Raw genomic sequence first — 27369 nt, forward strand, 5'->3', positions numbered from 1 at the left:
GAATTTACTCTGGTGTCCTGTTATATTTTAGATAGCAAGGAGTTTGTTAAACTTCACCGAAACAATCTGCAAATTTCATTAAAATTTAATGAACTATCATCTTGTCTTTATTTTTAGTTAGCACATACCTTAAACACTTCAAGCTGTAAGCTAATGATAGTTACATAAGAGCAGATGCATGCTGGTGCAATAAGCTGTACGCTGTGCGTCCAATGGATGCATGATCTGATTAGTCGACTAATTGCAAAAATAATCGGTGACCAGTCGACTATCAAAATAATTGTTTGTGGCAGCCCTACTTGTAATTAACCAAAGAAAATCTTCATTGACTGGTTGGAGAGTGGGAATAATTTCAGTCTGTTGGTTGCAGAGAAAATCATTAAATCATTAGCCCATTTTGATGAGAGACACAGCTTGACAGCTGGAGCCCGTGAAGCTTTGGCTCGAGGTTTTGTAAAAGAACTTGACCAAACATACTTAGAGATGTTTGGATGTTCGTGTGCTCAAAGTTAAAGCCTCAAGTGTTCAACACAAGCTTTGACAGAATACCCAAACACTGACAAGTTAGCTTAATGTTTTCTGCCTGCAATATGAAAATAGCTGCTCACTGCTGAAAATTCAATATATTAACATAAAAAAAAAACAGGTTTGTCATAGATCAAGTTAAAGACAATTCTACTTCATTTTATTTGAATGAAATGTTCCTCCCTCCCTCACTGAGTACACATAACACGAAGTAAAAAAAAAAAAAAAATAGAAGTCAAGTTTGTTTTACAGTCTTGCCTATCAGTCTTTGTTCTCTCTTCTTATTTCAGCTGTTGCTCTGTCTGATCTCTTTTGTGTTCACGTGTTTATCGATAGCTTGCATGAGTTGACTTTTGTAATCCAAACACATTATATCAAAAGGCTGGACAGAGAACAAGGGATGAAAATGCTAAAAATCTGTTAGAAAGTTGGATACCTTGTCAACTCCCAAGTAAATGTTGAGTAAGCATTAAAAAAGCTACAGGGAGCAGTCTTGGTGTACGATGGCCAAAGTTGTCAAAAGCCCGGGGTCTATTCAGTACACCCTGTTTTCTTTTTTTTTTAAAGCAGTCTGTACCAACCTGCTGCAATAAGTAATGAGTCAGTTTCGGAAAGACTTCTGAAAGGAGCTGCATGATAAAACCTGTGGATGATACAGCACTGACGAGAGCCCTGATTTAAATATCCCTGGTTGTAGTCAATACATGGTTCAGATATCCAGAGACTTCTGAAGCAAAACCTTTTCCATCTGTGGATAATCTCACAGATGCAGAATTTATTTCCCTTAACAGTGACGGGGAGATTAAACAGGCACGATGGTTATGCTATGTTACTCACTGGTCCTGATTATTTTCCCAGAAGGAAAGTTGTTCTTTTATTATAATGGTGTTTCTTGAAATCTTGCGCTGCAGTCTCAGACTTCCTGAACAGAAACTTTTATTGTATGTTTGAAGGGCAAGAATGACAACATGTGCTAACGAGACACATTGTCACCCTCCTATGAAGTTTTTTCCCTGCTGTATTTGTCATGTATTTGTCAGTCATGTGTCCAGATAAGACCGACAAAAACAAATCTCTGAATATCTTTTAAAATTTTGATTGAGGGAACGCCACAACAGATAATGTGATTCATTATATTCATTCATGAAGCTCTAGACCTTTGAGACCGTACCAAATAGAAGGACTTGCCCTAAATATAAAAATCGTTTTACAAGAGAGCTTTTGGTCAACAAGATGTGACTGAGAGGAAGTAAACCTCTCAGGGTTTCCTAGATGAACCTGTGGAAGGATCATTAAGGTTTGCCTGCAGCTGCCTTTATCCCCAGATAGCTCAGGGCCCCTCGTGCTGTTTGCATTATGCAATAATTTACTGCTGGCTTTAGCTCTGTGTAGCTACAGTTGACCAGAGGCTCCAAAAACCTCCAAACCGCCTGATCAGGGAGTAAATCCTTACACGTGTCCCCACTACCATAACCCTTAACTTTTAAAGTTTAAGGAAATCCTCTATAAATAAAAGACACCTTACTTTAAGTTGAATAAATACACAATGAATAATACTAGCAGGCAGTCCACATTACAGCATTGCCCAAAACAACTCTGACTATGATTTTTTTTTTTTTCGAGTATCCATTATTTTTCTCAACCTTCAGTGACGTTAATCTGAAGAACTTTGGGTCTTGGAAAGTTGGCTGATTAAATCAAGACATTGTGCTATGTCAGCTTGAGCAGTGGGAATATCTTTCCGACAACCATTGATTGAATTTGGGGTAGTTGATGTCAGTTGCAGCTCTGTATTTATTCATGCATGTGCTGGATATTTTTTAGGGTAGTTTAGAAACGCATAGTTAAACGTACAGGCTGATTCACCGAGTGAAAAACGAGCCTCATCGCTCGGTTAAAATGATTTGATTCTGTTGTTACGGCTCACAGTTTATTGTCCCGTTTAACTCTCTTCATTTCTCATCTTCTCCTCCTCCCTCTCCCCCCCTCCTACCCCTCCTCTTCCTCTCCCCTGTCAGATGATGAAGCATGCGTGGGACAGCTACAAGCAGTACGCCTGGGGTTCCAACGAGCTCAGGCCTGTCTCCAAGCACGGCCACTCCAGCAATCTATTTGGTGAGTGAAAGACCACGTATGTGTGCACGCCCAAACACGCACACACCCAAACACACACGCACGCACATGCGATTGATCTCTTGTCCCTGCCACCAGCAGCCTTGGCCTTTAGATTAGCAGCCAAATTGGCCGTCAGTTAGAGTCATCCATCTACACATGCCTCTAAATGTCAACTTTATCATATATTTATATTCTGTTTGTGCTTCTTCCCAGTTGTCAGTGTCTGTGCTCGTAATGAGTACGGTGATGCGGGGTGTTTTATTCTCTCTGTCTTCTTTTTTTTTTGTTTTGTTTTTCCTTCTCCTCGGTTTCACACTTTTGTAACTCTTCTCTGAAAGTCTTAATTGTCTGTCAGCCTTTCAGTTTTGAGGCTAGAATTACCACCTCTTGGTTGAATGTCTCCTCTCAGATCTGTCAAGTTTCAGTTTACATCCATGTCTCTCCACACTTAGAATACATGCAGTGAAGACTTTGAAGCAATTAAATAGGTGGGCACCAGAGATTAGTGTCACCAATTCAATAGCAGACTGAATGTGAAATATGATCCTTTCTGTTCCTTAGTGATAGTGGTAAATAAAGGCCAAAATAATGCTTTATGGCAGTCTCTGACCTTTCTCTTATGAGTCTGCTCAGTTCAGTTTTATTTATATAGTGCCGGTTCACAATAAATATGTCAGACCTACAGTATTAGAGATAAAGCACAAAGAGACAATCACCTCAGACCAGAACTCTGTAATGCCTCTTATTTTTTTCATTTGTATTTAGAAAAAAGACCCAGAGCCAATTTTATCCTATTAGTTTTTGTGCAAAATTTTTACCATAAGTACCATATACATTTTTGAGTTACTGCCAGAAATATTGTCAAAATTCTCACATGTAATCCTGACCTTTGACTATCAAAATCTAATCCAAATGAACACAAAGTAGTACAGTGATAGTAAATGTATTTATATTGCCCCCTTTAAGATTCAGATCACAAGGTCCTTTACATCAAATGCAACCCCAGAAAAAACCCCAAAAACCCCCCCAATGAAACTGAATGTCCCAGCGCCAGTTTAAAAAGATGAGTCTTCAGCTGCTTTCTGCTTGAGTCCGTCGTAGACTGGACGGCAGAGAATTCCTAAAATTGCAAATTCCCTCTAATCTTTAGTTTCTTAGTGTACATTAGTGTACCCTGATCAGACCTAAGAGCTGCTAACATATCGCTGCACAGATCTTGGCTGCGTTTAACTGGACTCAGAAAGACAGTATGCTGACAGTATACTGCTACTGATGATAACACATTTAAAAATAGGTATATGATAATATTGCAAACAATCCAGTGGCAACACAGTTATAGTTACATCCTCACTACTAAGTTCATCACAGCTCTCTTCTCTTGATTGATAGCACTTTAAAAACAATTCTTCATTGCAATCTTTCAATAAAAATGGTCATTATCTATACTGTATATTATTTTAGCCATGCTAGTCATACAATGAAAATCTGAACTGTGACAGCTTTATTAATGTTAAATGGAAGTGAAGCATACATCATTTCTGCAGGTGTTTGTGTGAGCTCTGTCTGTATGCGCCACGATAACTTTAATTAATTGCGACCGATTGAATAAATGGGAGCAGAGACTGTGTTTTTAATTTAAGATCTTTCTCTCTTTTGTCCTAATAACCCCAGGGTGTTTGTTTGGAGTCCTTTAGCTGTGCATATGTAGGTGGTGTATGACGGTTTAGTGTGGGTTTGTATTGTGAGCTTTTGATAAGATGACAGCCTCATGTGACAGAGGTAGCTGAGCCTCTTCTGCTGATAAGGTTTATGCCACGATACTCTCTAGCTTGATCTGGTTTGAAGTTTTCCTGCACTCTTGCATTTTTTTTCTTTAAAAGTTGCCCTCTAATGTCACGGTGCAGTGAAGGCTTTTCATTTTTAATTCCCTCGATAATTTCAAGTAAACTCCCTGTAATTAAGAAAAGAATGAATGTTAAATGGGTGTGTCAGCTGAGTGGAAGGAAACTGAATAATTGAAGTGTTGTTTAAACTGATATAAATTAATTATTTTTTCACTCAGAAGCAGCTGTAAAAGCTGTAAACACAACAGTGACGCGTAGATTTAACATCTAGTGGGTGTTTGTCAGTTTGCCCTCTTCGTTCCTAGGGTGGTGTAAAGCTTTAACAATCAACCTGTATCCCCTCCCGTCAGATCTATCTGTTTTGGGGCAATATTTCCAGTTGTTGGTATATAAAGCGGACTATGTTATGTGGATCCGGTGCATAAGTAGGACACGGCAAAGCTATTGCATGCATTTAGTACTCCTTTTCCTCTGTTTTTATATTTTGAGGTTATTTTCCCTTAATATTGGCTTTAAAAATCAAAGCTAGGAGCAAAAGATGCTAATATACTCTGCTGAGCTGAGACTAACCAGATAGATTACATAAGGAGAAGACATGGCGCTCAAAGATTCCTGACCTGGAATCTATGGGAGGATTCTGCAGCGCAGATGGAGGGAGAAGTCTAACTTCATGTGAAGGTGGATTAAAAAACAAAACTTTTTAAAACCTTATTTTGGGGGACACTCTGCAAACTTTTGAAGAAGTTTTCATCCGATTCGACTGATTCTATACATGCAGTTTTCAAACCCTGACGACAATTGAAATAAATTTAACTTAACCTAGAAGAAGTGCCTGAGGTAGTTTAATGGCTGCTGGGTTGCCTCTGGAAGGTCTTGTGGGGTAAACTGGAGATTTGGCTTCTCAACTACAGCTGGTTTCATAATATATTGAGAAATTATTCCACTGTTAAAAATGTGAGACAGTGAGAGGGGTTTTAAATTGTAATTGTAATTTCCTATTTGTTTTAAATAAAATAAGTTGTACTTCCTCAGGAATGATATTTTGGCCAACGAGTGCTATTTCTGAATGAAATAAAAACCTGGTACAGTTGTGAATATTACTGCACCACTTGTCCACAACTGTTTTGTTCTGTTGCATTACATTTACAGGAGCTGTGGTTATTTCGTTTTTTTCTGCACACAGTTTTATGCAGAGTATAAAAAATAAAGAAAGTGAGGTTTTCTTGCTCCTTCTAAGCAGAACTTCTGAAATTTTTCTGTTCTATTCTGTTCTATTAGCAAAAAAAGACAACCAGAGATTGGCTCTTATTTAAATATTTGGCCGGAAATATAAATCGTAGCATATCAAATGTAGACTTGGCCCTGTAAGACAGTGTTTTTCATTTTAGATTATGCCACTTTGAGTTTTTGCCTCACAAACCCCCCTCAAAGTCTTTTCCAGTACACAGTCAGGAAGATTCGGAGCTCATTTTTAATGATTGCCTTCTTATGTTTAATGAGGAAATTCAATCAGCTTTGTGTAAATTTCATCTACAGTTTCATTACTGAAATTTATCAAACGTAAACGTAGGACTAGGGAGGAAGCTGCTGTGTGAATATTAATTGTCAGATCACCTCTTAGAGTTGGTCTTTCTACGTGTTTCTCTCTTTCTCTATCCGTCCCTGTGTCTGTGTGATAGAAAAGTAAATAGGTTTTAGTTGGTTGCTCCAGTAGACCCACTTCCATCAGTAAATGAGACAGCTTGGCCCCAGGGCCTTGTCACTGCCTTTTCCAGCTCCTATAGAACATGATGTAGGACGATGATATTAGCCTGACCTGAAATATTATGCAATGAAGCCACACACCTAAGGCTGCTTCCATGATATATATACTCTTACTTGGATTGCTGAGTCAAACTAGCCAGGAGAGGTGTCAATTAGAATGATGACAATGTCCTCTCAAAATCAACAATAAGAGCACAAGAAGTATTACGAGACCTACTCTGTGTTTTCCTCGAGACAGGATTTAAAGGATTATAAATTACTCATGGTTATTCTTTGCCTAATACCACTTAATGTTAATACACTTTAGCGTGTTGCGTAAGCGTGACAACTGTCAGAGGGATAAAAATGAAACTTCCAGCTGCCCGTTTTATTTTGGTGGTGTTCGACTTTCTGGCTCAGAAATTGTCACAGCGGGTTTGAAACCAACGGTGGTTTAAACCTTTCCGATTGTCCCATTTATAATAAATGTTAGGACTGCAACTTTAAATGATTGTAATATTGTTCTGCCTCCAAAATCTTTATTAGCCATCCATAATGTTGTGCATGGTACTGTCAAAGCACAATATAGATCATTGTTCAGGAGTTTAAAAAAAATATACAATAAATTGACATTCTGATCCTTTTTTGTGAGTTGGGCTCATGTGGGTCTAAATATGTGTTTTTGAACAGTGCGATGTCTTGGATAACGCACATTTTATTTCTGTCAAGCTGTTCAGTGGAAGAAGCCTCCAGATGGGGTGGTTCTACTTTGGGGAAAGTTGGATGCGTCTCCTCTGTGGTCACTCCCTGAAGCAACAAAACTCCTTGGTCTCAGACGCCAGCTGTGCTGTCAGCTGTTTCCACTGTATCGAATGTGTTTGGCTGGATGTTGCGGCACTTTTGGGATGTATTGCAGTGCTTTTGTTTGTCCGCGTAAAAATCTTAGTGTACAAAATTTGAAGAGCTTGAAAAAAGAGGGCAACTGGACTTCTTTGAGTTTTGTGAAGACGTGTCAACTCTCATCCAACCCAAAAGACCAGGCCTCTCGGTCTTCTGGGGACCTTTGATAACACTGTGATGGCTTCTGCAGTCTTTTATGCAGTGGTCTGCTGGGAGGTGGCAGCACAGAGAGGGGCAGGAAAGAACTTGTAGACTGAAGAGGGCCAGCTCTGTCCTGGCCTGTCCCCTAGACTAGACCGCAGAGGAGGAGGGGGGAATGAAGTTTAGCCAACCTAATGTCCATTATGGACAACACCTCTCATCCCTGCATGAGACTGTGGGGAGGCCCTGAGCACCTCCTTCAGCAGCAGATTGTTAGAGCCATGGTGTAGGACAGAGCAATCAGACATAGGATAAACACCTGCTAAAATATGTGTATATATTATAATTCCCACTGCACCTTATGCACTATAAAGAATGTCAGTAACAAGGTTTTAGTCCATTTTTGTGTAAATAGTACAATTTAGATATTGTAAAAATTACTTTTGTATTGTATTTTATTGATTTGGACTTTTAGGAGTTTTTATTTATTGATTTTGTATTGTTTTTTTTTATATTATCTCATTCACTGGGTCTTTCTGACCCTTCCACTGCTGTAAAAAGTCTAATTCCTCAGTGTGGGATTAATTAAGTCTATATCTATACCTATCTATCTATAGCAGAAGGTGAAAAGCCTTAAGAGTGTTAACCAAGATAAAATCATAGCCAAAGAGCACTGTAGAGTTGTCTGCACAGATCTCGAACTAACTTATTCAAACACCTGAAAAAGACTGGAGCACAAACTGGAGTGTAATTAATGAGCGAAGGCCAGAAAAAACAATGCAACAATTGCTAACGTGAATCGGCCAACATCGGCTCGGACGTCCATGAGAACGAGCCTGTACAGCACATTAGCACATCCATTCAGCTCACAAAGATGCACTGGAATCACCGGTGCAGTCGCATTCCATTTAGCCAGCTGTGTTATCTCTTCATGCAGTTACTTTTCCAAAGTGGTAATACCTGCACTGTGTGCAAAGTACAACAGAGGAAATGTAGAGGAATCTCACTGCTGTCAGCCACTTTGCTGCAAGTTTTATTCACATTGATTTCTAAAGATTAATTAGCATAATGTATGAATGTAGCATATTACGGCAGCCTTTTTGGTACAGTTTGCTTATAAATGTACTTTATTTTTCATCTAGGACTTGAATATTGCTGAATTTGAGTGAATACGGAAGGCCGGTTTTGTTTTCATGCAGACATTTGGACAGATTTGAATATGTGAAAGGTTTCTTCTTACATGGCGGTGCATTAAAAACATCAATGAACATTCATGATCTCAATATTTAACTAAGTAACCATGATTATCATTTTTGACGTAACCAAGTATTATTATTATACTTGCACCGCATAATATTTGCAATATGCAGCAAATTTTCCTCCGTTCTTTCAGCAGCTGTATACAAAATGTTTGTAAGAGTTACATGATGCATGGAGGTGCTCGGGATAAACTGGGAATAAGCTGAATTCTATCCCAGGCTGGGAAATTTACCAGTTGCCACATATCCTCCTAAAATATTGGCAGACTACTGTGTTTATATTCTAAGCCCTCTACTTGGGCAGACTACCAACGGTGATTTGGATATTATTTATCAACCAACATTACTAAATCTTTCTTAACCCAAACACTTTAACAAGAAAGAGCCAGAAATAATGAGGCGGATCAGGTCCACTTCTGAGCTTGTATTAGCATATAATTAAATAGCCCTGCCCATGTCTTTCCATTTGTGTAATACAGTTGCTCTCTCCACACAAAGCGTCTTTTAATTTAGGTAGTGTTAAAGGGAAACCAGTATTTAAGACATTTTTGAAAAGGTCAAGATGTTGATGAAGTGACTTGAAATGTGTTGTAGAAAATGGCCTCTTGAACAGAGGACAGCGTAGAGGAGCATCGCAGATTGATTTCATATACTGTTGCAAATGAACTGCTTCAGTTTTGGTTTGAAATTAAAAATGACTTTCAGTAAAAGTCTATTATTATCACATTTAAATGCAGGTTTCCATTAGAATGATTACTGAATTTCACAACATTGACTCTCTAATGTTTTCATCCAGCGTCTAGACTGCAGCAGCGGCTTTTCATCATGGTGCAGCAATTTCAGTCAGAAGCAATATGTCAGCTGCCCACTTTTCAGCACTGATCAATAAATACAAATTGTTCAGCTCTCATATGATCTGCTTAGCTGCGTCTCACAGTGGCATTTTGGATGCCATTTCAATACAACTGTTCAGAGCTGAGTGATTAATTTCATAAATGTGCGCCGCCTCATCTGTCTCAATGTAGGTAACAGTAGTGCTGCTCCGTGGCAGGAATTTCAAGTCACCCTCTTCGCCTTCATCCGTCTTCTCCAGATGTTTTTTTAAATGGTTTTGAAAAAGAACAAAACTGGTGCTTTTGAGCAAATATCTTAAAACATAGCCGAGACCGTTTCAGCTCCTGTCCCATGAGATGCTGTAGATTCAGCGTGTTTGCTAAAATTAAATACAGCCCGAGGCATTGATGGCATCCATCTCTCATCCTGTCATTTCCACTCCAACTCTTCCGCTCGTAGCACTCACCTCAGCTGTCTATAACCAGCTTATTGCGGTAGAGAGTCACCGACAAAGAACAGGTACAGGCAGGCACGTCCAGAGGGAGGGTCACACCCTGTCGTAACTTTGGAGTTCGCTAGAAGGCATAGCAAGCGCACTTCTTTTATTCATCAACTTTCACAATAATTCCCACGATGTTTCGCTGTGGAAAAAAAAGTAGATGTTTCTGATTAGCATCACCTATTTTCATGAGTTTACCTCGTGTGTGTGTGTGTGTGTGTGTTTCTTTTATTAATTATATCTGGCTGAAAAAAGGGCGATCGTGGCTCAAAGAGTTAGTTCGTCCTGTAACCGGAAGGTTGCCGGTTCGAGCCCCGGCTCGGACAGTCTCGGTCGTTGTGTCCTTGGGCAAGACACTTCACCCACCGCCTACTGGTGATGCCCAGAGGGGCCGATGGCACGATATGGCAGCTTCTGTCAGTCTGCCCCAGGGCAGCTGTGGGGAGTGTGAATGTGTGTGAATGTGAGAGTGAATGAATAGTGGAATTGTAAAGCGCTTTGAGGGCCCCAAAAAGCGCTATATAAATGCAATCCATTATTAAAAAGAACCCCATTGGTGGTGAAAATGCCCAACTAGCTTTCCAAAAACTCTCAGTTCCAATTATAGGATTATACATTCCAGGATATTTTTGAGTATTACACAGACACAGACATCTTGTAGCTGTCCTTTAAACTTCCATCATTAAGAGCTTTTTCCCCCCCATCCTAATTGTGATGACTAGAATATGGAAAATGTCCCCTGGAAACTGAATTATCGCCTTATTAAGTTTCTCCAGATCATCTAGAGCTCATTTGGATCTGGATTTATCGACCCCAGCCTTCAGCTGTACCCTGACGCCTGTTAGACATCATTGAATTTAATTTAATCTCAGCCCCATTATAAGCCAATTATCCTGAGGTGAGTCTTGTACCGGGACATGACCTCAGTGTCTTCAGTGGTAGCAGAGAGCTGGAGTCTGATAGTCATATACGGTATGTTATTATTCTGTATAGTAAAGATCATTTAATGTGATACTGAGCACAGATATGGTGGGTGGATAACAACTTTTTAGGCCACATCTACTCAAAAAAGGGGGAAAAAAACCCGAGTCCCACACAGACTCCTCTGGTTTCTTTTAGAGCGTACAGCAGTGGCTCCAGTAATGATGTTTGTGTTGCTCTGAGTGTCTGTGTGGTTTCCTCTCTTTAATTGACAGCGCTGACAGGCCACTGGTTGTGCTTCACATCCGCCAAACAAGCTAAAGCGAATTGTTTCCCTGTGGCTTGCCTCTCATTTCAACCGAGGCCCAGGACGGGAATGCTCTCATGTGTTCAACCGACAGAAAACTCAAACGGGGAGTGTGTGTTGTTGTTTTTGTTGTTGTTGTTGTTTTCTCCCTGCCCATCTTTTGACTATGCCACATTAAAGGTCATCTCTTCTTGGAGAGCGAGAGTAAAAAAAGCGAAAATTTTTACGTTAAGTGATTGAGTGCGTTATCTGGTCACGTGTATGTGCGTGTGTGTGTGTGTGTGTCTAAGAGCTACACTGCCATCTGTCTTGCTGGTATAAGCTTTCGGCTGTTTCTGAAAACACCTGAAGATTTGACTTTTTGCAGATGCTGTTAGACAAGGAGATCTAAATCAACACTGGGCTATATGTCTCACAGTACAGTTTAGATTTTTTTTTCTCTATCCTCAGCCTGCTCCCCTTTTCTACTCGGGGCTAGCTAATTCACATTGTCCTCTGACAGCCTCTTCAGGTTCGTTATTTGCTGGACAGTTGGATGGATCCATTGCCACAGGCAGTGTGAGGAAGTAAAAGGCTTGTGTGTCTTCTTGTGAGACACACGGGCTTTGCAGTGGGGGTTATCTGCTTGGCCCTGCCTGCAGTGCTTTGAAAGCCCATTGGATGAGTGGCAGGGTTTGCCACAGATGCTGCCAGGGTTTTGTGATGGTTGTTTTTCTTTGTGTTGTTTTTCCTTCTTGTCTCCTGTGGCCCTCTACTTCTCGCCAGACCTCTCAATGGCTCAAATGCTTCTTGTAGAGTGATGCTTCAGCTCCTCGTATCAGTTACGTGATAGTAGAAATACCCATTTGGTGTAAGCCTCTTCCTCGACTCATTTGATCCCAAATGCCAGGTTTATGTTGCATTATAAACAGCCGTTATTAGCACTCAGTAGCACAGTGATCACAGAAAGAACAATGGTACTTGTAGTCTCAATTTCCCCTATTTAATGGGCATACGCTTTTAATGAGCTGCTCCCTTTACGGCTCGCCACAGCAAATCATCTGTCTCAATCTCACCCTGTTCCCAGCATTCTCTTCTGTAACACTGCCCTCTTCATGTCCTCTTTCACTATGAATCTTAAGTGATTGTCCTCTTTTCCTCCTGCCTAGCAGCTCCATCTTCTTTCCTCAGTATATCCACATCTCTGCACTTGTCCAAACAAACTCAGCTTTGCCTCTCTGACTCTTATCTCTAAAACTGTTCAACCTAAACTGTTCCTCTAATGGACTCACTTGCAATCCTGTCCATCCTGGTCACTTGCAGTAAAAAATCTTAGCATCTTGAATTCTGCACAATTCTCCATACATCATAGCAGGTCTCCCTAACATCTTGTAAACTTCCTATTTGAGTCTCGCTGCTATCCTTCTGTCACAAATGACCCCCTACACTCGTCTCCACCCACTCTACCCTGCCTCTACTCTCTTCTTCGCATCTCTTGTGTAGTTGTTTTGGATGATTAACCTCAGGTATGTAATACCACAGAAAAACAGTCCACAGAAAAGCACAATAGCTCTCCTTTAGTGGTTAACACATCCACCTGACATGCAAAAGATCCCTGGTTTGCGATCTGTGCCAAATCAAATATGCTGATTCATCTGCTGTGGCGACCCCTTGCAAATAAGGAAGAAGCTTTTATAATAGATCTTTAAGGTTTTACTATAGTCTCTACAATTCTATATACCAGCACATTTTGCTCACCTGGGTTTGATTATTATAGCTTGAAAGCAATTTTCTGTGCCTCTGCTGGTTTTCTGCTCCAGCTGATTTGCTGAGCAGTATTTCCTGTTTCTTTTCTGTGAATGTTATATGAGATTGAGCAAGTCTTTGGCTGCAGTAAGCTTTCTGCCAGAAAAACTGATTTTGGTTGTTGGTTTAAGTCCAGCACAGATGCCTGTTTAGCCCCGGTCTGTTGTACCATTAAATGTCTTCCAGCTGGCTTTTCCACTGGCTTTTAAAAAAACAACAAATATACTTTGCCTTTGACTTCAATGTGCCTTTTGTTTATGACACAAATGAGTCCGAGCAATACAGTTAATTAAACATTAAACTATCTAAATATCTGTTTGGCTGCTCTGTACATCTCATGATGCTTATTAGTATTTTCCCACATTTTATAGATGAACAAGGACATGCTCTGTGGTTAAAATTTGATGGGGTTCACAGAGGAGAAGGTGAAAAAAGAAAGAAATACACCTGCAGTTCAGCATTGTGGGATCATTTCTCTTCATCTCTAACCATAAATAAAAACGAGAGGAACTTCTTCTGTTTTCAGATCACACCCTGCAATATACAAACTGTCTGATGCAAGGTCGGATGCGAAGAAATATTTTTTAGGATGGACTAAATAATTCCACCTATGCTGTATTAAGCAGAAGGCTACACCACAATAAGGATGATTATATCAGTGCTGAAATGACTTTCAGCCTTGAATGCAGCAGCCTTGTGTAAGAATAGACCTCGGAGATATTTCGGGGATTAAAATGTAATAAGAGGCCAGACTTTCAAGAGCTGGGAGTTTAAACCAAATGTTTACAGGGGACATCAGTTAAGTGAGGCGAGCTGAAAGACGCGGCGTTGAACTGTGCTGATAGTCTGCAGTTACTTAATGTAGCACTGTGTCAGTGATTGTGGGGTCCAGATGGGGCAATAGAGCTGTGTTGGCAATGAGAGAGAGACTTTGTACTTTACTTTTTCATACTTAAAACATTACAGTCTATTCAGTGCGAGAACTGGTTAATAAAGGGCAAAGAACTTACCTTGCTACACTAGCATATAGTGGACATAGATCAAGTAAAACAGCATAAGGCTTGAACATTTGTCTGGTTCATCATTACTTTTTGTAGCTTTATAGGTTGTTTCGTATGTGTAAAATCGATAATAGAAACAGTATTTGTATTGAAAACTAAATAAAATCCCTTGTGTTTAGGCCTGGTGGGTCACTGGGCTCATAATACCCTGACAGAAACCCTCACAGGTCCACAGAGCTGGCTGCCCACAGTGCCAGAGTGATGCCGCACAGCAGCATTTCAAGTCAGAGCTTTTAACAAACCTTTTAAAAGGTTATCTTGCCAGCACTGTTTTATTTTCTGGGGTTTCACAATCAAATCAGGAATGGCTTCAGGAATCACTGCATTAGTTTGCATGACAGACTTTAATCTTTAATCATACTTTATATATATCATATATTTTTTTTATATATTAGCTGCAGGGCAGTAGAACTCAAACTCACACATCAGATGTTCCAACATAACATCCATGATCGCATGTGATGCTGTGTGTATGCACTGCAGCCAGGAACCTCTGGTTTCTCTTTCCTCCCACCCTATACCCTCTTACAGCCCTGCTGTGTTGCTAGCAAGGCTAAAAATAATGTCAAGTCATGAAGGCTTATGTTTTTGGTGTCTTTCTATTTCCAGACAAGTCATTTAGTTGGTTATATAGTTTGACATTGAGTCCTGGGCTGCAGCTTCGGCTTCCACACAGCACTGTGTGTGTGTCTAAATCAGATATTCAATCTCGATAATTGAAATGGATGGAGTAATTCTGGTGTGGCCTTCCCTCAGGTTTTTGGGGTGGGTGGGTTGGTGTGTGTGTGTGTGTGGGAGGAGGAGGGGGATAGAGTTGTATTTGGTGTTGTCTGAAATGATGTAGATCACGCTCTGCACAGAGGTGGGTGGGGCGCAGATAAGGGAGCACCGCTGCAGCTGAAATCGGGGTATCCATCACGCCGATGGACACCCCTTGCAGCCCCGTGTTGTAAGAACTCATCTTCTGAGCCTTTGTTATAGAACCTGGAGCCTGCCTCCACATTAATTAATCACACACACAAAGACACACACTCATGCAGCTCAACAGCAAGCCGTCTCACCTGGGCTTTGCACGCCCGCAAGGCCTAGAACAACGAACACAACGTGAGCGAACACACACAAACACACACACACACACACACACGTTTCCTCAAGTCTGTCTGATACCTGGAAGTTCTCAGGCCTGAATTAAAGAAGTGGCCAAACAAAATTTACTGTGCTTGGTGTTATCACAGCTTTCCTTTAAATCCCTCCTTTCTGTATCAGCATCGCAGTTTTCAACACACACACACGCACACAAATGAAGGGTGGAAATGCCTTTCACTGTAACCTTGACAAAATGTGTTGATGCTCGAGTATCTGGCAGCTGAAGTCAAGAGGTTAATGTACTTTGGGATGTGTGTGTGTGTGTGTGTGTGTGTGTGTGTGTGTGTGTGTGTGTGTGTGTGTGTGTGCGTGCACACACGCACATGCTTTTTGCCTACGATAACATGATTAGCCAAAGGCTTAGCCATCACTTTTCCTCCCCTCCCCTCTGCGACCACCCAGAAAACTCTGTGTAGACTCAACGTTGACATGCTAGTTGGGGCTAAATGGGATCACCAGCAGGGCTGCGGGTGTTCAGATCAGGATCAAATTGCAGGATTAGGGATCAGCCCTGGAGTTTGCATTACATTAACATTAGGATATGGGACACGTTGTATCTTGGAAACATTGTTTTGCTGAAAAAAGGCAGTGAGCTGAGGAGAAAAATTCAGAAAAGGATTTTTTTTAAAGACTGAATTTTCATAATATGAAAGCAGTCTTCAGGTCTGTGACACTTTGGCTGCTGTCAGTCTGTAGAAGGCCGAGGCTGCTATTTTTGAGGCGAAGCTGCTGAGTCAGGGTGTTTTTTTCGATATTCATTTATCTCTACTGGTAAATCTGGATGTGTTTCTGCTGGGTGCTCGTTTATATGTATGAAAGTTTTAAAAAGTAGGTAATCTGGTTTGGATGATGATATAGAACCGATGCTTCTCATGTGAAGCAATTGGCACCTAAGGCTGCTCGATCACAGCAGCACACTATCACAGGTAATTGCTGTATTATCAGAGACAGATTGTATGTAACTCCCAACTTGACCCAAGTCAGTCACAGGGCGGTCTCCACCCGGAAAACCACCAAACTTTGCTTTAAAAAAAAAAAACCAAAACAATTTATTTTTTATTTAAGTGGATTTCTCAGAATTTTAGTAAGCGAAGTGAACTAAAAACTAACTAAATGAAAAATATAATAATAATATGAGCTGAATTAAACATGCCTCGGTGGGGTGGTGGTGGGACTTAAATGAAGGTGTAAAACTAAAGAAAAGGAATGAAGATAATTATTGCAAAACATAATGAGGCACAATTATTTCATCGGGATTATCTCGTTTTAATAATCAGTAACTGTGCAGCATGCTGTTCCCTGGCAGTTCTCATTTACTTTTGAACATATAAGTTAATTGTTTTTGAGTCGTTGATTTATTTCTAAACGCAAAGGAGGTAACATGCAGCGAAGGTTTGTGTTCCAGATTTGACCTGGGTTGTTAGGGTTATATTTCGTTAGTTATATTTCTGGCTGCTGGCATTGCGTCATTGCATAAATCACTTACTTTCTAACTGCTCCGGGGTGTTCATTAACACTCCACATGCACCGTGAACTTAATTTTACCTGAAGGGAAAAGTAATTATTTCAGGCTGTGCTGTGGAGGTGTGGGCTCAAGCTGGGCTTTTGTCCTCCTCGAAATGATCAAAAATGCAGCAAATTGTGACTTTAAAACAAATTTACATAACATATAAAGATTTATTCAAGAGAACTGTACTTCCCCTCTGCTGCTGTTTTCATTCAGCCTTGTGAGTCTGCATGCATACTGTATAACGACAGTTTAGTTTCTTTGCTGAAACCTGTGGTGATGATCAATTAATCAGATGGCAATTGCAATTATGATTCTGGGCTCCTAACAATCATAAAAACAAGATAACTGGGATACAATAATTACTTTTTTTGGAGTCATTCTACTCAGTTGACTAATCAATCAATTTTACATGCAACCATTTCCTTTACAGTACCTTTTGCCACTTCTTAAAAGCCCCTGACTTTTTCCCTCCTATTTACTTGTGTTTTTTGTTTTTTTTACATTTGAATATTTAAAGCTCAAAAAACACACAAGGTTTGCCTTAACAGTGCATCAGATTTTGAGGTCCTCGGTGGAAGGACAAAGCCGTTGTTTTTCCAGTGCAATTCAAGGGGAAAGTTGACACCGTGGAGTAAAAATCTTCAGGCCAAAAGGCACCACAGATTGAGTCAAATTTTATGTGACCTGTAGTTCTAGAGCTGACTTTATTTTGTGAGGGCACATTTGCTTCACAGGGCTGCTGTGATATAATCTGCTGCTCCACGCTGGGGTTGGATTGTGCACAACAATGAGCTCTGAATAAGTGTGAAAGGCAGACGCGAAAGCTTCATCGAGGAGTTCAGTGTGACCCAGAGCTGGAGGGCACAGCTGGCTGTTGAGGTCACGCTTTGTGTTCAGTGTGTTGATGATGTAATCCACATGACACATACTCCAGCAAGAGGCCGAACATGTATGTAGATGTTGCATTATCTTTTTCACTTAAAATATAATATTTTAGTTCAAGTGATGAGTTTGAAAATGGAAAGCTTTTCATAGCCTAATAAATTACTACTCTAGTCATACTATCTAGTCCACAAACTCTGGCATTACTGCTCTACTTTTCAGGCCCAGATGTTGCAAAGCTAAATGTGACATTTTGGCCCTTTTTTCTCAGCTAGGATTACGCTCCCTCATAGTTGTCTGCTCAACAGAGCGATGTTTCTTTTGTTTTCATCAAAAGTTGAAGTTGTTGCAAAGTTGTTCATCTTTCCATACTTTTCTGTTTGAATGAACAGATTTTTTTGCACATCTATACAGGGAGTGCAGAATTATTAGGCAAATGAGTATTTTGTCCACATCATCCTCTTCATGCATGTTGTCCTACTCCAAGCTGTATAGGCTCGAAAGCCTACTACCAATTAAGCATATTAGGTGATGTGCATCTCTGTAATGAGAAGGGGTGTGGTCTAATGACATCAACACCCTATATCAGGTGTGCATAATTATTAGGCAACGTCCTTTCCTTTGGCAAAATGGGTCAAAAGAAGGACTTGACAGGCTCAGAAAAGTCAAAAATAGTGAGATATCTTGCAGAGGGATGCAGCAGTCTCAAAATTGCAAAGCTTCTGAAGCGTGATCATCGAACAATCAAGCGTTTCATTCAAAATAGTCAACAGGGTCGCAAGAAGCGTGTGGAAAAACCAAGGCGCAAAATAACTGCCCATGAACTGAGAAAAGTCAAGCGTGCAGCTGCCAAGATGCCACTTGCCACCAGTTTGGCCATATTTCAGAGCTGCAACAACATCACTGGAGTGCCCAAAAGCACAAGGTGTGCAATACTCAGAGACATGGCCAAGGTAAGAAAGGCTGAAAGACGACCACCACTGAACAAGACACACAAGCTGAAACGTCAAGACTGGGCCAAGAAATATCTCAAGACTGGTTTTTCTAAGGTTTTATGGACTGATGAAATGAGAGTGAGTCTTGATGGGCCAGATGGATGGGCCCGTGGCTGGATTGGTAAAGGGCAGAGAGCTCCAGTCCGACTCAGACGCCAGCAAGGTGGAGGTGGAGTACTGGTTTGAGCTGGTATCATCAAAGATGAGCTTGTGGGGCCTTTTCGGGTTGAGGATGGAGTCAAGCTCAACTCCCAGTCCTACTGCCAGTTTCTGGAAGACACCTTCTTCAAGCAGTGGTACAGGAAGAAGTCTGCATCCTTCAAGAAAAACATGATTTTCATGCAGGACAATGCTCCATCACACGCGTCCAAGTACTCCACAGCGTGGCTGGCAAGAAAGGGTATAAAAGAAGAAAAACTAATGACATGGCCTCCTTGTTCACCTGATCTGAACCCCATTGAGAACCTGTGGTCCATCATCAAATGTGAGATTTACAAGGAGGGAAAACAGTACACCTCTCTGAACAGTGTCTGGGAGGCTGTGGTTGCTGCTGCACGCAATGTTGATGGTGAACAGATCAAAACACTGACAGAATCCATGGATGGCAGGCTTTTGAGTGTCCTTGCAAAGAAAGGTGGCTATATTGGTCGCTGATTTGTTTTTGTTTTGTTTTTGAATGTCAGAAATGTATATTTGTGAATGTGGAGATGTTATATTGGTTTCACTGGTAAAAAATAAATAATTGAAATGGGTATATATTTGTTTTTTGTTAAGTTGCCTAATAATTATGCACAGTAATAGTCACCTGCACACACAGATATCCCCCTAAAATAGCTAAAACTAAAAACAAACTAAAAACTACTTCCAAAAACATTCAGCTTTGATATTAATGAGTTTTTTGGGTTCATTGAGAACATGGTTGTTGTTCAATAATAAAATTATTCCTCAAAAATACAACTTGCCTAATAATTCTGCACTCCCTGTACTTGTTGCCATTGTCACGTGGACGACCCATCGCTAGAAATGAAAGCCTATACTTTCCTACACTATTAGCACATCTTAAGGTTTTCACCTTGTTTTTTTTAATCATTCGGACTTTCATGTTATCCCACACAGATATAGAAAAAATACAAATTAGGAATATACTGTATACAGAAATAGGAATAGCTGCATGGCAACATGTGTGCAACATGTGTATGCAGTATAAATGCAAATGTACTAACATGTGAAGTAATGGGTTATAAATATGTGAAGATATTAGAATATTTTTCTATAATGCTTGGAAATGGATGTAAATGGATTCATGTTGACCGCAAACTGAATAAGCAAGATTTGTGTGTGTGTGTGTGTGTGTGTGTGTGTGTGTGTGTGTGTGTGTGTGTGTGTGTGTGTGTGTTTGTGTGTGTGTATGCGTCAGTGAGAGAGCAACCACACATTTGTCAATCTCCCTAACTAGCTCAGTCACTCATGCACACACCCACATCACAGATTACAGCTCTGACTTTGCTGCCTGATTGCGTGAAGTGAAGGTTATTTTGTTCTGAATAAGCAAACAATGCATCACTCTCCTGTCCAGCACTCACATCCGCTCACACGGTGCGACAGTGTAGGAAGGGAAGGATTCAGTTGGTGTTACTGAGTGGTAGAGCACATTCAAAGTTTTCAACTTGGTTAATTATTATGCTGTTAACACTGAATTTCTCCTCCATGTGCGGGTCTGTGTGAGTGGAGGATTAGTGCGGCCTTTACAGGTGACGGATAATGATGCCTTCAAAGTGTGCTGCTTTCTTTTTTACTTCATCCATCATTCTATTTTTTGCTTTTTTTCTGTTAGATTAAGGAGGAGGGGGTAAGAGGTGAATGAGGACACAAAGGAAAAAAGAAAACAAGGTGGTGAAACTCTTTAAAACGTGAAGTTAAACACATTGAAGAAGGAGAACGGATTGATGGATGCCTCAATAAAAGACAAGTGGGTGTTCGAAGAGGAGCAACTGGATGGATGATTCACAGGGACAGAAGGATACTGTTAGTTAATGACTTTTGGACCTTCACACTCCCATTTTTCTGTCATCCCTCTCCCATTTATTCTTATTCTCTGTCTTAGTACAGAAGGGTAATCATTCTTGTCTTTGCAGGACACTGGCTCTTTCATTTTTCATTTTTCCGTCCATTTCTCTCTCAATCTTGCTGGGCTCTATAGGTTATCTCAGTCTTCTAGTAGCATTTGGTAACATCAGCAAAAGTGAACAGGAACTTTAAATTCTGATTTTCACATGACAACAACTTATTGGAGCCAACCTTCATGGGTAGATAAATCTCAGGACTGTTGGTTGGTGAAGTTTGAAAATTACAGTGAAGGTATTGGGGGAAAAAAGGACCTACCAGCTTTGAAGCCTCACTTTTGGTGCTTTAACTTTTCTCGCCATTGCAGAAATGTTGTTAATTTGCACTGTTTTAAATAGCCAGCAAGGCTCAACTTTCATGTTGCAAAGACTTGTAGTTGTAGTGAAATGTATGGGAAAAGAATGGCTTTGGTTCCTTTATTCTCTGTAAATAATTTTCTGTCAGCCGTCAACAGAGGTGTGGTCACTGATGAGCAACCAGTCAATCCCAGCCAGACTTTAATGAGCGGATGTGACGGCTAGCAAACGGTTGGACAACATCCTTCTGTCACTCAAAGGAGGCACAACTTTAATAATACAAATTTTATGTTTCAGTACAGTTTTATTATTTACCCCTGACACTGCTACGAAGGGATAAATTAGCCATAGAGACCAAAATCATATCTGTACCGAGCTGTTAACACGTTTATGTTTATGGCATTTTAACGTCAGAATTTTTGGACGTTGACTTACTTTTAGAGCCTGCCTCAAGTGGTCATTAGAAAAACTGCAGCTTTTGGCCTTTAGAAACAAGCAGCAACCTTCTGGAAGTGGAAATATAAAGCCAGTGTTGCAGTTATTCTAAATCCCATTATGGCTTTTTCCAAAACAGAATCAATCCCCATGAACTCCTGTGGTAAAACTCTAGACTAAACACCTTTAAAACGCAGGTTTTGGAAATGTTGGTTTAATTTTTCAGTCCCAGAGATTACCGCTCGCCTAACTTGAATCTCTCAACAAAGCGTGGACAGTCCATTTGCAAATGCAAATAAATCCATGTAGAATAATGTGTGGAGTTGTGCTGCATACATTTAGTCTTTGTTCCCCTTCCTGTCCCTTTTATCCCAAAGGGGATAAAAAGTTCAACATATAACTTTCGTCAAATAAATCCATCTTTATCCTTTTCACCTTGACATGCAGATAACAGTTTCAAGCTAAAGCCAGAAGGCAGACGTGATAACCACAAAAATCAGAAGCAATAGAGTAAATAAAAAATATAAGTTAAGGAGACAAAGACACTGAGAGACGGTGCTGAAAAGAGCCTTCACCAATAAAATACTTGACATGTTTGTATGCAGCATTTTTCTGCCAACTTGCATGCAGACTTAGCTTGTTGCTGTGGGCAATAACAGCAACGAGCCCAGAACTATTTGTGGATACGTGGAGAGAAATTTTGACTAATGTAAGAATTCCCCCATGGCGACAAGCCCACTGCCTACAGCAAATATCAGAAGGCCTGCCCTCCTCCTATACTGCTCCATCTTCATAGCAGCATCGCTGTGGTTCTCCTCCTCCTCCACTACCACTCGTGTTTTACAGAGGCATCAAAGACTCTGCCCTCTGCTGAGCCATCTGCTTCCTTACTATGTGCACAGTCGCTAACAGAAACAAAATCCTCAGCAGCGCACACATCACCTCCAAGATCATCAGACTTTGCTTTCTCAACCTCACAGACCTCCGCCGGATCTCATCACGGCTTTTTTTCTGTGTGTGTGTGTGTGTGTGTGTGTGTGTGTGTGTGTGTGTGTGTGTGTGTGTGTGTGTGTGTGTGTGAAATCCCATCTGGACATTGACACAAATCCTGGATCTAATAAAGAGAAGGGGGAGCTGATTTTAGCAGATTCTTGTGACCCTGCACAAGCTGTCAAACTAACATCACAGATCTTAAAGCCCCAATACATCTGTGCACTCTCTGGAAAGAACAAAAAGACAAGTGTTCTTCATTTTATGAGGCATCAATCAATGAGCAGGAACGTAAGGTCGTAGCTAGCTGCTATTTTTTATTACTGATCAACCTGCCAGCTATGTATGTTGGCATTTGCAGGGTTTATCTGCACTCAGAAAGCAGTCTGTTATTTTATATAAGGTTGATCATGCTCACACTTGAAATCTTTGGAGGGGACTTCAAGTGTGAGCATGATCGACCTTATATACAATAAAGGACTTTTTGGGAGTGATGGGGTGGAGTACACCCAGGACAGGGTAACCACTGGCAGTCACTAGAAAGTCTAGAAACCATTACGTTCCTCACAAATACTTTCCGTTTCAGTGTTTTCGTATGTGGCATTAGTATTCTGGGCACTGTTTTGCCATCTGTATCTCTCACATCTCACACACACACACACACACACACAGAGGCAGATATAAGATCAGTGAGGGGAGAGGAAGCACAGCGACAGGACAATGGACGGCAGGAAAGTGTCTCGTCCTCTCTTTGTTGCTCTGAAGGCTTCAGTGAACAGAAAATGTGAGATGGATGAAAAACAGGAAGGGCAAGTGACTACAACAGTAACTGTATCTGCTGACACTTCCAGTTACACGCTTCCTTTATTACTGGAGTAAGAGTTTGAAAAAACATTAAAAACAGATGACCATAAGACATCAGTATTGCTTTAGTGTTAATCTCTCATTATAAGTTGGATTTTTGTCCCATTTCTGATCATTTTAATGCTTAAATGCTGATTTTTCTGCCACTGTTCATCTTAATCTCTTTATGTGGGACTGCACAGCATCATCCCACATTTTTATTGGATCTGGTTTCCAACTGCAGGAAGTCTGGCTTTAATGCAATGGATGTGAGGGAAGAAGGGAAAACTGTTATCATGGATCAAGCAGAGGTTAACATGTCGCCGTCTTTTGCTGCTCGTGCAACGCCCAAATGGAAAAAAATTGTGAGTCTATGCATTTTACTAGACAACGACAATAAAACATGATAGAGAAAAGGAAATACAGCAACATTAAAGCTGACGAAACAGCTTATAACTTGGTGAATACAGTTTTTTTTCTTTTCTTTCCATTTCCCACTGCGGAGAATTGTGACTTGAGTCCATATATTATATGAGAATTTCTCTCTCTCTCACTCAAAAAAATAAAAAGGTGGCAAATCTAAAAAACGAGATGTACCAACCTATCTGTGCACCCTTACTGAAATCTAGAGACGATTACCTCAGTTATTAAGATGAAAAAAGGAATACATGAGTGTGAGAAGACATTCTTAATGCCTACTGTAATTTGCCTGTATGGGGTACCAGAGATCTGTGCTTGTGAACAAATTCTCAGACTAGTTTTCCGCAGTAGTAACGTGTCCTACATTTAGTTTGTGGATATCTGATCACCCTACTCTCGTCTGTCTGCAGTGTAACTGCAGCCTGAGATCCTGTGATTGATACTCAAGCCTGGGGGTATTGCTTTTGTGTTTCATATCTCATTATTTGCCCTGCGACGGACTGGCGACCTGTCCAGGGTGTACCCTGCCTCTCGCCCTATGACAGCTGGGATAGGCTCCAGCACCCCCCGCGACCCTGAAAAGGATAAGCGGAAGCGAATGGATGGATGGATGGATCTCATTATTTGAATCGGTCCACAAACATCTAGCAGATGCAGCCATTTAGGACAAACTGGTCACAAAACCAGTACCCTCACTTTATAGTTAAACTTCTTGAACGCTCCTTTCAGTCAATTTAAAGGCTATTCATCTCAGATTAGTTAGTTTAATATTGGTTAATTTAAATCATCAAACTTTGGCAAATTGTGGCCCCAGGGGAGGCTGTAGCTCAGTAGGCAGAGCAGGTCATCTACTAATTGGATGGTTGATGGTTTGATCCCTGTATGCACCTGTCTGTATGCCAGAGTATCTTTGGGTAACATACTGAACCCCAAGTTGCTCTCTGATGCATTCATCATAGTGTGATTGAATGGAAAGCACTTACCCGAAGAAAAAGTGCCTGTATGAATGGGTGTGAATGTGTGAATGAGGCGTGATGTATAAAGTGCTTCGAGCGCTCGAGTAGAGAAACACTCTGTGAAAACCAGTGCATTTAACATTTATAGAACACCTTTATTTCATTTTTTCCCATTTTTTTTAAAACATGTTTTAAACTTTATTCTATTTAGATTTCTAACTCATTCTTTTAAAAAGTTCATTTACTGTGTAGTTTCTACTTTACTGAGCTGTCTTGTCTCATCATACCGCCTTTATATTTTATTGAGCTATTCTACGTTTTTGTTGCGTGTGTTGTGTCTCAGATTTTGATTACATTTTCCAACTCAGGATCTGTAGATGACTCATGTAACTAATGCACATTTGCTAATGTCATCAATTGTCCAACTTTGTACAGTTATAGACTGTATAGGAAAAAAAACAAAACAAAAATACTGGTAAATTCTACCCTTAACATTTCATATATTGAAAATTGAATCAAGTCTTTTAATGGCTGGTTTCTGCAGAGGCCATGAAGCTCCCAGTGCACAGTTTTTGTGCTGATGTTAATTCCAGAGGAGGTTTAGAGCTCTGCACTCGCTGAGTCTGTGGACTATTACTCGACAACCCTAAATCACTCGAATTCAAAGATTCAGAGGAGAGGCCCAATACTTTTTGTCCTTTTTCCCCCTCATTGGTTATTTGGTATTATATAGACAAACATTTTGAAATATTATTCTGGTCACATCCCAGTGAATCTCCAAAACCTCTTTAGTTGACACCAAAATGTGGGTATTAACGGCAAAGAGCTTTGGTATTATCTGGTAATGAATGTGCTTACTGTTATTCTAGTAAAGCGCTATATAAATACAGGCCATTTACCATTTACCATTCACATATGTATCTGAGATGTGTAATTATAAACCTTTTTACAACTGGAAACAGTGCAAAATAGTTTCTCACTGTGATGACTCTAAAGAAATAATAGATATTTCTAGGGAGTGAGCACAGTAGTTGTGATGGACAACAGTGTCTCTGTGCCTCGGGCTGATGATTCAGCGATGTGTCTAATGGAAAGCTTTTAGCCGCTTTTGAATCTTCCCACCACTCACAGAGGAACATAAACCAACAGATCCACACAAAAAACAAACCAGCCGCCCTCTCTGGTTTTCATCTTAACTCGAGCCACTCTGCAGCCACATCTTTTTCAAACTTGCTTTAATGACTTGGTATGTCCTTATTATTATTTCAGTATGTTCTCCGCCCTCGCTGCTTTTCCTTCTACCTTCACTCCCTGCCCTTCTCTCTAGGTCAGCCTCCTGATGCTGATTCGCTGGTGTTTTTGTTTCCCCTGTTTCTCTCCCATCCTTTGCCTTTTCTTTCTCACCTTTAAGTGGTCAGATACTGTAACTCCTATCTGGTGTTTATAGCAAGTATGCAGGAACTAAAAGCTTTACTCAAGGCTCTACTCTGCATGCATAATGATTTATTGAGGTGTTGGGATTGTTGGGTGGGGGAGCTTGGATAATGACGGTGCTGAAATGATGGTTTGTGTCTCTCTGTGTGTCTTCCCTCCTGCTATGAGGCTAATCACTGGAGATAAGCAATACTCCTGCCGTTTCATCAGTGCCGATAATTGCTACCTCTCACCATCTGTCGAGCAAAAATAATTTATTCAACCTCCAAACATAACTTCTAGCTTCTGCTGTTTATTCACCGCTTTTCTAGTGAGTGTGGCGCCAACACCTGTTGTCATCCCTGCTATAAAAGGAATGGTTTGCTGACTAACAAGCTTTTAACATTTTGAAAGAACTTCACGGGAGTTTTTGCTCATTTCAAAAGTTCAGCTTGAGAACTTTTGTTACCAGCTTGCTGTCTGATATTCCTCTGTTTTTTATACCGGGTGCTATATGTAACAGACAAAAGCCTGCGTGAGTGTGTAATCTGTTTTTAACCTTTTGTTCTGTGTTCCTTCTAGGAAGTATAAAAGGAGCGACAATAGTGGATGCTTTGGATACCCTCTACATCATGGAGATGTTTGAAGAGTTTGATGCTGCTACTGACTGGGTGGAAAAGAGCCTTGACTTCAACGTGGTAAGTTGCGTGTGTGCTCTTGTTATGGTCAGGTATATAGCAACAATAAAATATTGAATATTATATTTTTTTGTGCAGGTAAATATTATTTAGATTTTCTTGATATATACGATATAATTTGGAGGCTACGTCGCTCACCCCTACTACCCACTGTCCCACTGTGTAGCCCACAAAAGCATCTAGTATTAGTAGTGCATGAGTCTCTTCTATTCTGCTGAAGTGAAACTGTCACGGTCTGGCTGGGGGAAGACCGTATGTGTTGCAGGGAAGGACTCAAGCGCAGACCAAAACGTGGTGTGGATTAACAAAACAAGCCGTTTATTGAGGTTAGCAACGAGGGTACAAAATAATAGGGCATCGGTGAAAACTAAACAATAACCTAAACTGGGTGAACTAATAACAAAACATGAAAAACCTTAACCATAATGAACTGACATGGGTACCTGGAGATGAGACATGGATGAGCAGACGACCTGACAAAGAATGGCTGAGATCACACAGACTAAATGGACACAGGAGGATAATGAGGGAAGTGGCAACACATGGGGAACCAGCTGACACACATGAACATAACGACGTGACAATGGGAGAGTAAAACTGAACACGATGAACACAGACACACCAGACCTCTTCACAATAAGACAGGAAACAGTGAGATATAAACATGACAACCTGGACTGACAACATACGCCACAGACATAAAATACATGAAAGCAGGGGAGACTTA

The 27369-nt window shown here is 40.5% G+C and overlaps 1 protein-coding gene across 1 annotated transcript in view; it reads left to right on the forward strand.

Annotated features, from left to right (window-relative positions):
- Positions 1–27369, forward strand: part of man1a1 (mannosidase, alpha, class 1A, member 1) — a 178053-nt gene that overhangs the window by 38109 nt on the left and 112575 nt on the right. The window contains exons 2-3 of the mRNA XM_085246727.1: positions 2544–2640; positions 26527–26642. Coding sequence (XP_085102853.1) covers positions 2544–2640; positions 26527–26642 — 213 coding nt within the window. The remainder of the gene's footprint in view (positions 1–2543; positions 2641–26526; positions 26643–27369) is intronic.

This window comes from Mchenga conophoros, linkage group LG15, assembly GCF_057382185.1.
Source record: "Mchenga conophoros isolate Kocher_MC1m ecotype Shallow Benthic linkage group LG15, M_conophoros_male_GT1.1, whole genome shotgun sequence".
NCBI lineage: Eukaryota > Metazoa > Chordata > Actinopteri > Cichliformes > Cichlidae > Mchenga > Mchenga conophoros.